The sequence below is a fragment of the Strix aluco genome, chromosome 4, assembly GCF_031877795.1.
Source record: "Strix aluco isolate bStrAlu1 chromosome 4, bStrAlu1.hap1, whole genome shotgun sequence".
Classification (NCBI taxonomy): Eukaryota; Metazoa; Chordata; class Aves; order Strigiformes; family Strigidae; genus Strix; species Strix aluco.
The window spans coordinates 91,876,855-91,893,364 of record NC_133934.1 but is presented as its reverse complement, the minus strand read 5'-3'; the positions used below and the strand labels follow the sequence as shown (position 1 = coordinate 91,893,364).

The following is a 16,510-nucleotide window of genomic DNA, read 5'->3' as shown; positions in this document are numbered from 1 at the left end:
GACTAAATTTGATCCATTCTTACTTAACTGCCTTGTTCCTTTTATGCAGTGACAATTACTTCATTGTCTGCTAAATCTTTGCTTTTTTTATTTAAATGTAAAAAACCCCCAGATTTGCCTGTGTGCATATGTAACATCCATTGAGTACAGCAAGTTTCAGCATCTTTTAATTCAAACAACTGTTTCACCTCTTAGTCCCTAGGTCTTTTTTTTAGCTTCTCCAAAATAGTGTCTCAGATAAAGTGCTTATCAGAGCAAGAGAAGGGACTGCACCTGCAGGCAGCCTGGAAAGTTACTTCCCCAGTTGTTCTTTTTTGTTTAACAGACCATTCCTTAATGTCTTCTGGACCTCATATGGTGTAACACTGTTGTAGCCTGTTTAGAACCATCGCAGACCCCATAGCTTATTGCTCTACCATCCTGCCACAAAACAGCTTTAAATTTTGTCCAGTTGTCTATCAGCTTGCAATATAGATAAGGACTGAGAGCCTCAAAGATCTTAGTTTTCTGACTTTCCTGGGACTGTTGGCTGATTTTTTTGGTGGAGAAAGTTTCAAATAGTGATGCCAAGGCGGATAAGGGAGTTCTGTTCCCTTCCACACCATTTAAGTTTCGCATTCTAGAGGGATGTCAGCTGGTGTGCATGTAGTCTGAAGAGACAATAAACCATGTTCTTCCACCTAAAATGTTTTATCAGTACACTTTTGCTGCTTTTCTTTGCCCGTTCCATTTTAAAAATTGAAGAATGACAGAGAGGAAGTGTGTCTTTAGGCATATGGATTCTAAGGGGGAAGAAAAAAAGGGTTTATGTTTCTTATATTTCATAAAGTAATCTTTATTGAACTGTTGAATGAATGCTTGCATTTGCTTTCTTGTTTCTTCTACCATCTTAGACCTTGTGTCACAGGAGCGTTTTATCTTTTTTCCTGGTGAGATGTTGATGAATGCCCTTTGGGGCCAATTAATGAATGTCATTATCACGAACCTCTTGTAATTGATGTAGCTGTAAATGTGACTTTGAGTGAATTATGCTATAGGGTCATATAAGTGTTCTTAACCAGAATAAATAAGTTCTGATGTTCAAAGGTATTACCAAATACATTTGGGTTTCCCTTTTATCCTCTCCAGTCCACTGTCTATCTCTCATAGTTGTTTCCAGTCTTTGTGGGAATAAAGTTTTGCTACATGATTCTCTTATTATAATTTTTTAGCTCTTCCAAATGTATTATGGGAGAGTATTGATATTAGCTCTTACTTCTAGATTTTCAGACTGTCATTAACTGCCTGCTCTTGTATGGGAGGCACATCTGTCTCCAGCAAAGCTCCTTTCCTCTTTCTTGAGTGTTCAATGCCAGGAAGCTGGGGAAAGCATTTTATAATCTACAGGTCTGTTGTACATATCAGAATTTTGCTTACCAGAACTCTTTTTTTCTCAAGGCTGCCTGCTTCAGTTTTGACTGGTGGTTGCCTGTTTGGAAAACAATTGCAGTGAAGATATGGTACTGTAGGTTGTAAAGCAGGTTGTACGGTCCATTGAGAAACACAGATGTTTGCACAGACAGCTACCTGGGCTCCTGTCGCTTGTGACATTGTGTCTTTGTGATGCCTATCCACACGATCCAGTGTGTTTTAAGTTCCTCTAGCGCTTCCCCACTGCAGTGTGAATGTACCTATATGTTCAGCAGTGATATTGGTGACCAGTTTTGTTTTTACAGGAACTGAGGGCCAACTTTTTTTGAAGACTTGACCGTGTAAGGTTGCTGAGATAACATTGGAAGCAAGAATACATGCCTTGTTAGTTGTGTTAAGAGTGATCTTGAGTTTTTTTATTATTGGGTGGTGTCTGTTACAGGGTCAATAATACACACATAATAATCTGAATAGCACATGATGTTAAAACAATCTTTACTCTTCACGGTAACATACTGACTCTCAGCTTATGGGCTATCGTCCAAGTTGAGCTCTAGAAGATATGTGAACTGGGAAGTTAAAAATAGTTCAGAGAACCCTCTTCCAAGCTTTTAACTGTCTCTGGTGGAATTTGGGGATCTCCCCAGTGTCATCTTAAATACAATTCCAGTTAATGCTGAGCATTGGGATGTTCCAGTTCTTTCTCTCATCTTGTTCCACAGTTGTATTGTGTGTGATCATTTCTTGTACAAGAGAACTATTTGCCTTATAGAAAATATATTACAAGATTACTTCTGTTTTCAGATGCTGCAAAGATAAGTTTATTTTAAAGAAACCGGACAAACTGTTAAATGCTGTTTAAGTCACACTGCTTGTAAACCATTGGTACGAGGAGCCAGATATAGTTTTGTTTTTCACTTCATTCTGAAACACTTTCCCGGAAGAGCGGTTTTTCATTGTGAAAGAAGACTTCTTCTACATTTGTAACTTAATGAGTACCTGCGGAAAAAGAGTTAAAAATAGTTTTAATTTGTAGTTAAATGTCCATATAAAGATCTAAAATCATTTTGGACGCTTATTATTTGCATTGCCTTTGTAATTCATGTTTGAGAACTGATTAGTACAAGCTTCCTTTTCTATCTTTTTGACAGATTGTGACTGGAAGAATGTCTTTTCCACCTCATTTGAATCGCCCTCCTATGGGAATCCCAACGCTTCCCCCTGGGATCCCACCTCCACAGTTTCCTGGCTTTCCTCCACCTGTACCTCCTGGTAAGTTATGCTAGTATATGAAAGTGTTGTAGAAGTAAATTTCGATTTATTGTTCTGAATTGTGTTATTTACAAAAGTTACTGGCTCTTATTTCAGTAACTGATCCATGTACATTGCAGTTGAGTGTCTAGTTTACCCACAGATCATGTCATGTGAGCAAGCTCCTTTTGGTCTTCTGAAAGCTTCTTACTTCTGACCAGAAATCAAACCATTAGAGACAATACCAGACTTTGTCTTGGACCTTTTTTCCAATACTGAAGCTAGGTGGTGATTTTTTTTAATGTTAGGTATTCGAAGAGCCACTGTTTTGACAGCAGACTTATGATTTTCAATTCCTTTCAAATAAGCCATTGTAATAGCCTTTGGATACAGTTGGGTTCACTGAGTACGTGTGGTGTGAAAATATAGGAGTAATTTTCAGAGAAGGTCCAACAGTTTGCATTGTTTTTCTCCACTTTTTTATTAGTCCCACTTTTATTCTGCTTCCTACTTACTTTCCTCCACACATCTTGCAAACTTACTGTTATGTTCCTCTTTCCTTCTGATCTTCCCCAAATGAATCCCATCTTTCTTCCCTTAGTTCATCTGTAAGATCAACCTCTGTTTTTTGAGTTGAGACTTTAATTCATTGGTCTGGAACCACCTTCTTTCTGTACCTTCTTCCTGTACGTTCCCAGCATAGATAACAGTGACTGAAGGCAGGAGACCACAGAGCAAGTGGGAGTGAGAAATACATCAGAGAATTACCCCTCTGAAATTCATGACAAGGGCTGCAGAAAATAACTCCTGTCTATATGGTCTTAAGCTGTGTTGTGCCCAAGTGTTTTGTAGACAATAAAGGTATTCAGAAACCAGATGGCTGAACTTGGGAATGGTTTGTACACATCCATTCATCAGGCTAATCCTTATTTGCATTAATTTTTCTGAACTTTTTTCCTGAGATCCATGAGATGTTACCTATTTTCTGCTAAAGGCAGAGTTCTTGATTAGGTAGCATTCTGCCATCAAAAATTTCAGATTAAATTTTAAAACCATACCTCTTTATCATTACTGACTCCAGTTTATATACACTGGTATGAAAAACACCAGATACTTTTAAAAATAACTTTCTGAAGAATGTTTTAAAATGTCTGGTACAAGTTTCTGCTCTAAACATTTGCTTCTTAACATGTGCGACAAAGACTTTTTTGTTCTCTTGCGTGTTTGACTTTTTATATAACTAGTTTTGTTTCAGTATTAGTAATCCAAACAGTATGTAGAGTGGAGGAGCCTGGTATTAGGCAAGATTTAAATTTTCCTCTGCACACTAGAAACACAATTTGCTTACCTGTGCAGATAACATATTTCGACATGTAGAGGATATGGATCTCTCATTTCTTAGCACAAGTGTATCAGTAGAGTTGAAAGTGCCACAGTGACTTTATGAAAGTCTACTCTGAAGTTACTCCATATGTAAGATAACAATTTTAGTGGCTTATAATAATAATATCTTTAGCTGTTTGGCCAAAATTTCATGTTCTAGTTATCTTACTCAGCCTATAATTTTTTGAAAAGTTTCAGCTAGAGCAGTTTGCGTGTGTAAGAATGAAGTTAGGAAAAGTGTTTTGCTTTGCTTAAAAATATGGCTGTTAAAAAAAAGAAGTTCTAGCATTTCCTTCTCTTAAGTGTGGAAGATTTGATAAGGAGGTGATTCTGATATCTTTTGTCATCTCTGAAGATTATTGGATGCCATTAAGATGTAAAAAATTATGGTTCATGTGTAAGAAATGGTGTAGTGGATCAGACCAGCAGTCCATATAGCTTGATGCGTTGTCTGGGCAGTGGGAATACAAGATGGTATTTAGGGTGGACATGTACACCTATCTGCTTTCTGAGTCTGTTCCTCATGCAGCTGTAGTGTTAGGGATGTTAAGAGTATGATTTTTCATTTTTCCTTTATCTTTTTCTGGACCTGTCATTCATGAACATTTTGATATTTTTTGAACCTGCCGATACTGTCCATCTCCACTGTCACCTCTTGCGCCAAATTTAAGAAGTTCATAAACTACTATGTAAAATGCTACTTTCTTATGTCTGTCTTTAAACTCATTGCCTACTTAGCATTTCCCTACTGCCCTGGTTCTGATGTGGGTGTTGGGCGAGTTGTGTCTTGTGGTTTTATATACCTCAGTCGTGTTCCATGCCTTGCAAACCTCCACACTTGAAGAGTCTCAGAGTGTAGAGTCTTTCCTAGTAAAGCAGCTGCTTCAACACTTAAGTCATGTAGTTGTTCTTCTCCAAGGCTGCGTGTTCTTGGCTTGCAGAGATCAGGTCTGTAGGCAGTAGCCAAGCCACCAGGTTTTTGTACAGCAGCTGAATGATGCCTGTGGTCTTGATCATCAGTATGTTTGCTGATGATGCCCAACGTTTTAGTGGATGGGGTTTTTTTTGGCTTCTGAGCATTGGGCTGGTAGTTTCAGAGAACTGTCAGTGATAACACAAGTATCTTTACTGAGTTGTAACTTTAAAATCCAATTTCAGCATCATGGTAATTACAGTTACAATAGTTATAGGGCTGCACAACCAAAGTCTTGTCTTGGAGTAGTTCCTTCAGTCTGTGAGTTGCCATGGTGTATTAAAACTGAGAGCATGGGTGAGCAATACACCTTCTGATTCTCTGAATGATTTGGAAGGATAGGAGGTAATATGACTTTAATATGAAGGGACTGAGGAAGAGGATTGAGTGTTCGAGAAAATAAATGATGGAATCAAAGCAAAACCAGAGTGGGTGAAGAGAAGGCTGGAGAGGGTGCCTAAGGAGTAGTGTTGTTTCAGGACTAAGCACTGGAGAAAGTGGGAGAACAAGTCCAGGAACAGTAGGTTGCAGAAGCTTGGTAAGGATTTTATGAATACAGCAGAAAGAGAGATGGAGAAGGGAAGGATCAAAAGGGAAGGATTGAGAGTGAAAGATGAAGAAAGTTTTTTGTAGAATGAAAAAAAGAGATCTATAATCCCTAGAGGATATTTCTCTGAAGAATATGAGATTAACTTCATTGTTCTTGAGTCTCAATGTCGTTACTTAATATCTTTAACTTCCTTGAGCAGCTGGCATGGAAAGACAAACAGCTTTTATTATGATCAGATATTTGGTTCACATGATAGTACTTAAAGCTGTCAGTGAATTTGGTAGTGGGAAAGAGGGTATTGCATGGTTTCACCTGATTAAATATTGTAAGTTAAGTTTTAGAGACTGCCAAGTCAAGTATTCAGCAGGTAGGGAGCTTCCGGGTTGAGGTTTTCTATGCCACCTTTATTATGCTATTCCATAAATAGTAGCATGAGGCCTGGTGGCATCCTCCATAGAACCTCATCCCTAATCTGTATGCAGAATCGATTGTGCTATGAGAACTGAGCAAGTCAGGAATTAGATTATCATCAGTAGGACTTCATCTGCTTTTGCTCTGTTTGTGGAATTCCCTGCCTCAATCATCATGCAGCTATCTTCTAGAACAGTGGTTTGAATGTGCTTTGAAAATAGACTTGTTTGTGATGAACAAAGTTGAAATGGTAGTGTGTTAAAAGTGACCAGGATGCACACGGTATATTAGTGTACTTGGGCTGTGCTTGAATGATTAAGAGATTACTGGGAATCAGTACTGTGAAATTCTTATTTGACCAAAATTGCTGTTTGGTTTGGAAGTCGTGTCTGTGATTGGTTCATTTGTATTCATCAGTAATCTCAACAGGGCAGACTAATATTAATGTCTTGTCTGTCTTAGGGACCCCTATGATTCCTGTACCAATGGGCATTATGGCTCCTGCTCCGACCGTAAGTATTACAGTGGGGATCAGATGATAGCAAAATAAAATGGAGAGTAAAATTTAGTAGATGTCAACAGTATTTTTGTTTTGCTCTATTCCATCAGAGTTCATACTATGAAAGGAAATGCTTCACTTTGAATGCAACTGTTAAGCAAATATTATGCTAATTTCTGACCTAGACAAAATTTGAAGTAATGTCTGGAGCTGCTAGCTGCAAAGATGAAGCAATTACTGTTCTTGCAAGAAGATGTACTTCTCTCAAATACAATGATTTAGGCTTTGCCTTTGGGTCACACATGGTCTTCCTATGCAGTACAGTTAGATCAGTTAGGTTCCAGGTCTCTTGCTTTTGAGTTTGGTGACCTAACAAGAGTGCTCTGGAGGCATCACCTCATCCAGGTTTATAAGGCTGTCATGCAGCACTGCTGAGTTAGCCAGAAAGATGTGTGTTGACAAGCTTACAAACGAGCTTTCTTTCCCTGTGTTGCAGGGGAAGGAATAGTTGCATCTAAGATGCATCTGTGGAAGAGCATATGAGAGAAAGGTCTCTTTGTTTGTCTTACTAGTTTCTAGTTGGAAGGAAGGTTTATGATTTATGGGGCAGAAGAAAGTGCTCTTTAAAATATAAAGGTTACTTCTTGGTGTCAAGGTGAATTACGATTCTACAATTTTGCATAAGTGAAATCTCCCCAAAATACTGAATTTCTTGACAGCTTGTGTTATCTGTTACAGAAAGATATGGTCATGGTAACCAGTGTATTTAAGACAAAGATACTTGAACAAATGCATTATTCGGTTCTCTGATTAAAATAATTTTTATTAAGTGACACTTTTAGAAGGGTGTTTTGAGAAGAGGGACTCAGTGCATATATACCATTAAATCTTATGTGGAAGGAGAGGGGTGCAGCAAAATGGAACAGGGGATAGTGCCTATCTCTCTACAGTTTATTTTACAAATGTTTGCTCCTTAACCCAAAGAGGCTTTGGGCTGTGTGTTAATTAAATAAAGCAGTAGTGTTCACTCTGTGAAAGCTCCAAGACCTGCCATGTGTCCATTGAAGCCTTTTGAGTCAGAGTTACTCTTCTATTTGCAGCTTCCTTTTTACACTGTTAGGTAAGGTACTTCAAGTTCCAGTGACTCAAATGTTGCAAATTAGTTATTTGTAGAAGAAATAATACGTAATGTTACTGTGCTCACCTTGAGATCTTCCAGTAGCCATGTTCAGGTACACCTTTTTTTTCTGTCTGTCTTTGCCAGCAAATGGCAGTCTTTTCTGTGTTGTATAAAGTGTTAAAGCCTGAACCCCATATTGGTTTCTTGCTCCATAAGCCTAACTAAGGTTCATATGAAAATTTAATTTTTAAATACATGTGCATCCCCAACTCTTTCATCTTACGGATTTACATTAAAAAAACAAACAACCCAACACCCTTATTTTACACCCTCTCCTCCTCTTTCTAGGTATTAGTTCCTACCACAGTGTCTATGGTTGGAAAACATTTAGGAGCCAGAAAAGAACATCCTGGCTTAAAGAACAAAGAAAATGATGAAAACAGTGGTCCCACTACCACCGTCTTTGTAGGCAACATTTCTGAGAAGGCCTCGGACATGCTCATACGGCAGCTTCTAGCGGTAAGTACAGTGGACTCCTTGTTAAATTTCATCCCTAGCTGATGAATGAAGTTATGACCCACAAGCAGTGGACTGATACCAAAAGCAGAGTTAGTCCCACTCCCTGGAATAGCATTACACTTGAGTTTAAAGTCAGTAAGTGAAGAGTACAGCTTTTTTAAGCTGTAGATGTCAGTGAACATAGATGTATTTTATTTTTAGTAGTGTTTACCTTTCTTACTTGTTATCTTTTGCAAAAAGTGGTTAAGTTTTTGTAATGTTTTGAAATAATATTTAGTTATTAATATTTCTCTTTAATGCAGAAATGTGGCTTGGTTTTGAGTTGGAAGAGAGTACAAGGGGCATCTGGAAAACTTCAAGGTAATTGTTCATACTTTTCAAAATCTGTAGTCAGACTCTTGTATTTGCTACCTGGCAGTTTTTAAAATGTCTGATGCGTTGTTATTCTTGATACTTTCACTTTTTAAGATACTGTATATGATACTTAACTGCTAAATACTTCCTAGTAAATGACTAGTGTTTTCTGTCCTTGGAATCAAGACAGAATGGAAAAAAAAATAAAGTTGAGAAAGGTTAAATGGGAAGATGTCTTGGAGGCCTAATTTTGCTCACTTTTCTGTTCTGAGACTGAATCAGGTGTTTATAGACCATCCTGAGAAAGGTTTGCCAGTTTGGACTTAGCCTCCAAAGGAGCATATTTGCAACACTGTTAATAGTCTCTGCCATTACTGTGTATTATCCTTCTCTCTTAAGGAGGTTTTCCTGATGTAAAATTTATCTTCCTTCCCTATTGTCAAATTGAACTGATTTATTTTTTCTTGTGACCCTTCTCCAGTGGATGCAGGAAACAGTTTTGGTTACTATTTTTTGCTGTTAGTATTTTCATATCTTCCCTGGTTTGGTTTTTTTTTATTATTATTTTTTAAGGTGTAACTCAGTTTCTTCAGCTTTCTTATAGATCAAACTTTGTTTATTTTGCTCTCATAACATGTTTTTCTCATGTACAGCTTTCTGTAACTGTTGTGCAGAACCTAGTTTGAAATACCCCTCCCTTCAGGTTAACAATGAGCTGACGATTGATGTTGATGGTTTTCAGACAATTGCAAATCCACCTGAGATGTGTCTTCATATAGACTGTATTCGGTAGTTAAGACAGACATGTCAAAAGCTTTACAAACACAGTCATAGAATCACGGAACAGTTTGGGTTGGAAGGGACCTTTAAAGGTCATCTAGTCCAACTCCCTGGCAGCGAGCAGGGACATCTTCAATTAGATCAGGTTGCTCAGAGCCCTGTCCAGCCCAACCTTGAATGTTTGCAGGGGTGGGGCATCTACATCAGCGTATGTATTGCTTTCACCTTATTCACTGTGCCATTAGTGATATCAAAGACTAATGCAGTGAGTGATCTTTCTGACTTGTTATGATGTGTACTCCTAGTTTAAAAAAGAATTAAGTGTCTGTGTTCCAAGTTTATTGATTCAAAACACTTTTTTTTTATACAAAGGAAATTACCTGAAGAGCTTTAACACTTTTGCTTTTCATTTCAATTATCCATTTCAGCCTTTGGATTTTGTGAGTACAAAGAACCAGAATCCACACTACGAGCACTGAGACTACTCCATGACCTCCAGATTGGAGAGAAGAAGCTGCTAGTCAAAGTTGATGCAAAGACAAAGGCTCAGCTAGATGAATGGAAAGCAAAGAAAAAGGCTTCTAATGGGGTACGTATATAATGTGCGACTTGTGTTACTTTGGCAGGAGGGCAACGTAATGTACTTGCTAGATCAAATTGTGAGTGTGTCTCTTAGTTTCTATTCTTGGCTCTGCCCTTAATTCAGTTTAGGGTTTTCCAGAATCACATTAACAGTGTGAAGATACGTTGAAAGGCAGTGAAGTGTAAGCTCTGAATTCACCAGCAATCAAACTTAGGTGTCAGCTACAACTGAATCTCTAGAATTTTGTAATTCATTCTAAAGTATAGGAATACGTGCTATACCTTATGATTCTGTTGCTTCGTTTTGTTCAGAAACTCTTGAAAGTATATAAACTCTAGAAGTAATTGTTACTCTGTTGGAATCTGTAAATCATCTGTCTCCGGAGAATTGGAGTTTCTTTCCCCTCCACTGATGATCTTCTAGAACAAACTAATGAAAAGGAAAGAAGTAGATTATTCAATAGATGATGCAGTTATCAGGCAGTGGGTAGCTTACAGACGTTTAGTAGATGGCAAAATTGGTTTTGTACCATTCCTTTCTAGAGCTAAGGATCTGTTCTGTAATAATTGCAGGTATTTGGTATGTTGAATTCTTGTGAGATACAAAGGTACTTCACTTACAAACTTGCGTTAAAGTGAATTTTATCTATTTCTTTGCTAAAATAGTATATTTCACATCACAATCAAGTTGTTGGGCTTGGTCTCTAACTATTTTAAAGTTCTGCATATGCCTTAAGATAGTACTTCAAACTATTTTCTTTTCAATGAAAGAGAAGAGGCTCTTGTTCAGAAAACTAAAAACACTAGTCACACTGTAGCAGGTAAATTTTTAAAATTCCAATTTGGAATTGTTCTTATGGGTATGTAAAATACAGTGGGAACACACGTACTTTTATTTCATGTTATTTAATGAGAACTAGAGGCATAATGATGACTTGACACATTTTTGACTGCGTACCCAGTGTATGGAATTAAATACAATGGCTCAGTAAAGCAGAGTAACTTCATGGGTTTTGAATGGAGTAATGTACTAGCTGTTAACCAAGGCATGGGTTTGATTTGATTGCCCCTTCCAAGCCAACAGGAAACAAGGAAGTATGGAATCACCTGTAATACTGTGGTTCACAGCTGATATTATAAAGAAGCTTAAAATATCAGTGGGGTTCTTGTACCTCTCTCATGAATTTTATTTACTGTGAGCTCCTGTGGGTTACAATCAGTCCTGGGGGATTGATTGTAATAAAGCAGAGGGTACTGTTTGTGACTTTGGCAAAGACAACAGTATGTGCCGATTCCATTGAACTGTAGAGTGTATTGTAATCATACTGCTTGCGAGTCCTTTCATACCATCATTGGAGTGGTGCCACTCAGATCCAAAAGTTGCAACTTTTTTCTTTAATCTGTTTTAATTAAGAAATCAGACATGTACACTACAACACAATTGCTTATAGAGACACACCAAGCAAAGCTTTATCTAATTAGCTCCTCTCCCTGATCACGTCTTCTCCCTGGACCTCTTCAATTCCACTCCCTGTCACTGCCTTCTAGCTCTTTTCAGCCTGCTCCTCCTTGGCCTGGCAGCCTCTTCAGCTCCAACTGAATCCTCCCTTCCCCCTCATTCTTAGCTGCTGCTCCATCAGACCCTTCCCTCCCCCTCACTCCACCCACCACCTATCGCTGGACGGGATACCCAGCTGGATTCTCAGGTGAGATTCCATTTTTCTAAGAGATTCAGGGGATCAAGAGGTGGGCTGCCTTGCTCAGTATGCAGATCTTTGTTCTACCCTTTCATATAACGTTTAGTGAGATGCACTTCTTTGTCTGTGTTCCCTTTCCTCCCTGTAAGGTGGAAGGGGGCAGAAAGGTGAGGAACTACAAAGTAATTGGTCAACAGTAATAAGAAAATGTTTGCTGTGCAAGGAATGTTTTCCCTAACAATGTTTCTTTAATATAGTTGTCCCATTATAAGTTGCAGCTTGAAAGTTGTAGGTAGACATTTGTATTGCATGGCACTTAAGTAGAAGGCTTTGAGGAACTGTTGTTGAAATTACTTGAAGTTCTGGAGGATACAAGGCAGAAACTTTTGACCAAGAGCTGGACTATAGTGATTGCCTTTCTGTGAGCGTGCACGTGCTTTCTCTTTTCCTGTCTACCACCTTAATCTCCATTTATCTGTTCTATTTTATTATGCAATCCCACACTTGCTTTCTGCAGCCATTCCACATGTAAAACTATGTGGTCCCTACGGTATTGCCGGTGTGAAAAGATCTGACTAAAATAATGCAGTTGATAACTACTTGTAGGTGGTTTGGTTTCTGTGTTTTTTGGGTTTGGGCTTTTTCTTGTTTTTAGTAAATGCTGTAGGGGCATGAATGTGATGATCAAAGGTGAACTTCTGAAATAAAACCAATATTATTCTCCATTTGTTGATTCCTGTTACTTTGCCATTTTTCCTTAGAACTCCAGACCAGAGACGACAAATGATGACGATGAAGCACTGGATGAGGAAACGAAGAGAAGAGATCAGATAATTAAAGGGGCCATTGAAGTCTTAATACGAGAATATTCCAGCGAGCTCAATGCCCCCTCCCAGGAATCTGACTCTCACCCCAGGAAGAAGAAAAAGGAAAAGAAGGAGGACGTATGTGTTTTGATTTTGGACAAAACAGATTTTTCTTCAACTCACCTTTATATAATGGCCAAACCTTGTGCAAATACTTTAAACCTAAACTTCTGATGAGAAAACAAATCAACAAGCATTGATGTCAGCAGCAGTTTCATTTTTTTTTTAAGCTGAAAGCTAGTCAGTTACAGACACCATCATTTCAGGATGGTTTAGGCATCTAAGCACCTAGACTTCTTGGCACAACAGGTTTGAATCTGGGCAGGATTGAACCGACCTTTCATCCCTCTGAAGGTGGAAATACTGAATTTAGTGCAGTTTAATCTGTATGTGCATGTAGAGTTTGTCAGATGAGAACTTAAAAAACAACTGTAAAGAGTTCCTGCGTACTGTCTATTTCCATTGAAAGATGCCAGGGCGCTTTTGTAATGGCAGGAATTTGCTCTGGTAGTTTTTGACAAAATTATTCTTCTCTGCTTAAAGTATGCATTCTTGTAGTGCACCTTGATCCAACTGGTTGCAGCTGTCTCCCCAGATGTGGAAGCGCTTCATTAATTGTGTATATGTATACCTCTCAAACCTTGGAGGGATCCTTCAGGGATGAAAGGCATATAGTAATCTTCCTGCCTTACAAAATCACTTTTACACGCATGTGTCAATTTGGCTGGATTTGATCAGCTGTTTTTCATATATTGTGTAATGCAAAAAACCCTGTTAAGCAGGAATGAATGTTCTGGTTTAGGCCTGCTTCTGTGGATGACCTTTTTATGGATTAAAAGAAACTGGAGAAGGGGGAATAAGAATGAGCAAACTCAGACTTGGCTATTCCAGCCAAGTTTCTAACCATGGGAAAACGGGCTTTCACACCTACCATTCTGCACCTAATATGAAAGAGATTGGAAAATTGTTTGACCAAGATTTTTGCCCACTTAAGTCTTCTGCAAAGTACCTATTCCAAGGCAATAATGCAGTTTCAAATGCTTATGGAGTTTAAGTGTGGTGCAAGAAGCAACATCTCCCTCAGGGAGTGAGTATATCTTCCCCGCAACATTGTTAGCCACGGCTGACCTGAGGTATAAGAGTGCTGAGCTGAGAATTTGTTTTTCTTTCCTCTCCCTCCCTTTGGGAGAAGATGCTGTCTTGGATGAGAATTTACAATTGAGTCACTGTCTAATGCTGTCAGCTGTATTTTTTTTGTTACAAGCGTTGTTACAATGTGTATTGTCCTGTGGGTACATACATATATATATATATATATATGGCCGTGAATAATGCCAGGTAGTTAAACATTGTGAGAGACCATTGCAGTCTTGGAAGAGCTGGATGCTGAATATGTCCCTGGGACAGAGGGATATTCTGCTAGCTCTGTATGATGTAGAATTTGACTAATCTGAGCTAGTCAAGTAGACAAATAAGCTCTTTAAATACATAGCACTTGTGGGTTGAAATTAACACCCCATCGTCCCTCCCATAATGGGAAGGAGGAAAAGAAGCTTGAAAGTTGCCATTTTTGGCCTGTGTGAATAGAGGTGGGAGTGAAGAGATGGTCCTAGCTCATTGCTCTCTTGTCCTTAAAGGAGAGGGGAGAGAAGGACTGTGGAGGGTGGGGGGAAAGGGAAGATGAATGCAGATATATGGTTGGCGGGGGGGATGGGTGGGGTGGACTCACTAGCTTTGGGGCTGTTGTCCCCTGAAGAGCTTGGTGTGAAGAAGACTCCCGCTGGTTTTAGCAGCAGAATCTGTTAGTTCTGGATGAAGCATGATTGATGTGGGGGAGTTGAAAATGTGTGCGGGGAACTGAGAGTGAGTGGAATCTGGTTTTCAATTTCAAGCACGGGGGAACCTCGCTAATTCGCACTAACTATTAGTAGGTGCAATCTCCCAAATTTTGCGAATTAGCGAGTAAATAAAATCAAGACATACCCACCGCAAATATACTGATCGTTTATATTGGCAAGCGTAGCTTAGTCTTGTTTATGATGCTACCATAGCATACTAATATCCTGTAGTACACTTGTAATGCAGTGAAGTCTTACTAATATGAGACCTCACTATGTATTTTAAGTAGTTCAGAGAAGGGAGAATTAGCGAGGTTCTTCTGTAATTTTGTTGAATCAAAGAAATGAGATCACAGCAATACAATATTGCTTTATAGTGCAAACATACAAAACATTGTTTTTCAGAGTAGTGTGCAATCTATTTTTAAAAAAAAAAATCTCCGTGGATTTTTCCGCAGATTTTCCGCAGATTTCCAGTGGCCCCACTGATACCTTATCCACTCATCACCAAGGTTCGTTTACATTGTAGGCTTTGACAATGACTATGTTTACTGCTAGTTGCCAGATTTGTGACTCTTGTCCATCTGATTTTTTTTTTTTTTTTTTTTTTCACTCATTAACATCAGACTGTCAGGTTTGGTACTGCAGAAGGACTTTATTTATCTCTTGCAAGACTGGTTGAAAACTTCTAACCTTCAGCTTTTCTCTTGTTCTCCTATGTCTGTACAGATGGCTCTTAATGCTTTTCCTCCTGTCCCCCTTGTTTTTTAGGAGGATATAAATGCTATAGAAATGGAGGAAGACAAAAGAGACCTGATATCAAGAGAGATCAGTAAATTCAGAGACACACACAAGGTAGTATTCTTGTTTTTGCACTTGATACAAATTAGGCTTTTTCAAAATCCAAAAAAAACCACTATTATAAAATTTAGCAGTACATTGCAATATCACTTAAAATGATGTTTATATGAGGTTTAATATACATATAGTTCTTTACAAGTCAAAAAAAGACAACTACCACGTTAAAGTGGCCCTTGACATCTTTATGCTAAGACTTTGATTGCTACTGAGTATTTTGCAGTCTTCTCACTTTAACATGAATAAAGACAACTTAAGTTTCTACACATACATTAAGTCAAGATATTGATAACTAAAGGCTAAACGGGGCTGCAGTATAAGACATACACTTGAGTGTGTTTCTGTAGGTAGATTTGTAACATAATCCAAGATTTTATGAAGAGTTGAAACTTGAATTAAATTTAAGTCTTTTATTTTAATAGTTCTAAGTTAAGAGTGGGGGAAGATTAAAACTAGGTCAGTGGTTACCAGACTTACCAAACTTTAGATGCATGGAAGAACTGTAAATTCCCATAAAGCTAATCTATTCATTGACCCCCACCATTATGATAGAGATCATATGGTGACTAATGCAAGATGAAACTCACAGCTTGGAAAGTAACATGGAATAGGATGTAAGTATGAGCTTCTGTTTTTTATTATACTTATGGATGCCCCCTCAGAAAAATATGCAAAGGGGTAACTGGCTTGGAAATGTTTGTGCACAGTAAGTCCCACCTCAGGGTTCCCACTTACAGAAGTTTCCACTAATGCTAGTGCATCTGTGAATGTCTCTGCTTTGGAAGGTGATACTTGCGGATAGTAAAGCACAGCTATGCATGTGATGTTCTTATTTTAATGTTTAGCTTAAAGTTGGTATTTTTTTCCCCAATAAGACTGGATTGGTCCTTGGCCTAGGGAAGCATCAGCAAGCTCCTCTTTTGAGCACACACTTTTATTTCAAAATACCCCCAAATCAAAGTTAAAGAAAACGTTGAAGATACAGCAAGGTGAAGTATGCCCGTGTTATTCAGCTTTGCCACGTGCAGTCACTGGGGATGGTACCATGTTTTCACGCAACTGTATCAGTGTAAACACAAGTGACTACACATTGTTGTATGTACACATATTTAGTTTTTCTCTTGACTGAAGTTGTTGGAGATAAAAACCTGGGGAAAAATTCTAGAAGAAATCATCTGGAGCAGCTCAGCAATTGAACGTGAAACTGGTCAGTGGTGAAACTTCGGTAGAATTGTGTGTAATTCCAAGCCCCAAGTCGTCACTGGTACTAAGATGCAAACAAGTAATAAGTTTTTTTAAAAAACAACCAACAAAACAACCAAACAAAAAACATGCTTCATTGTTTCAGAAGCTGTTGGGCATTTTACTGCCTTTAATCTGTATTATTGGGGGGGGCTACTTTGGGTTTCGTAACATTAA

The 16,510-nt window shown here is 38.4% G+C and overlaps 1 protein-coding gene across 2 annotated transcripts in view; it reads left to right on the top strand.

Annotated features, from left to right (window-relative positions):
* Positions 1 to 16,510, top strand: part of RBM25 (RNA binding motif protein 25) — a 34,336-nt gene that overhangs the window by 4,870 nt on the left and 12,956 nt on the right. Inside the window, exons 2-9 of one of the 2 annotated variants that reach the window (XM_074824277.1) lie at positions 2,562 to 2,682; positions 6,441 to 6,490; positions 7,946 to 8,116; positions 8,419 to 8,476; positions 9,679 to 9,839; positions 12,291 to 12,473; positions 14,692 to 14,745; positions 15,005 to 15,088. In XM_074824277.1, coding sequence (XP_074680378.1) covers positions 2,577 to 2,682; positions 6,441 to 6,490; positions 7,946 to 8,116; positions 8,419 to 8,476; positions 9,679 to 9,839; positions 12,291 to 12,473; positions 14,692 to 14,745; positions 15,005 to 15,088 — 867 coding nt within the window. In that variant the 5' untranslated portion in view covers positions 2,562 to 2,576. The remainder of the gene's footprint in view (positions 1 to 2,561; positions 2,683 to 6,440; positions 6,491 to 7,945; positions 8,117 to 8,418; positions 8,477 to 9,678; positions 9,840 to 12,290; positions 12,474 to 14,691; positions 14,746 to 15,004; positions 15,089 to 16,510) is intronic. The other variant, XM_074824278.1, reaches the window with a different exon arrangement.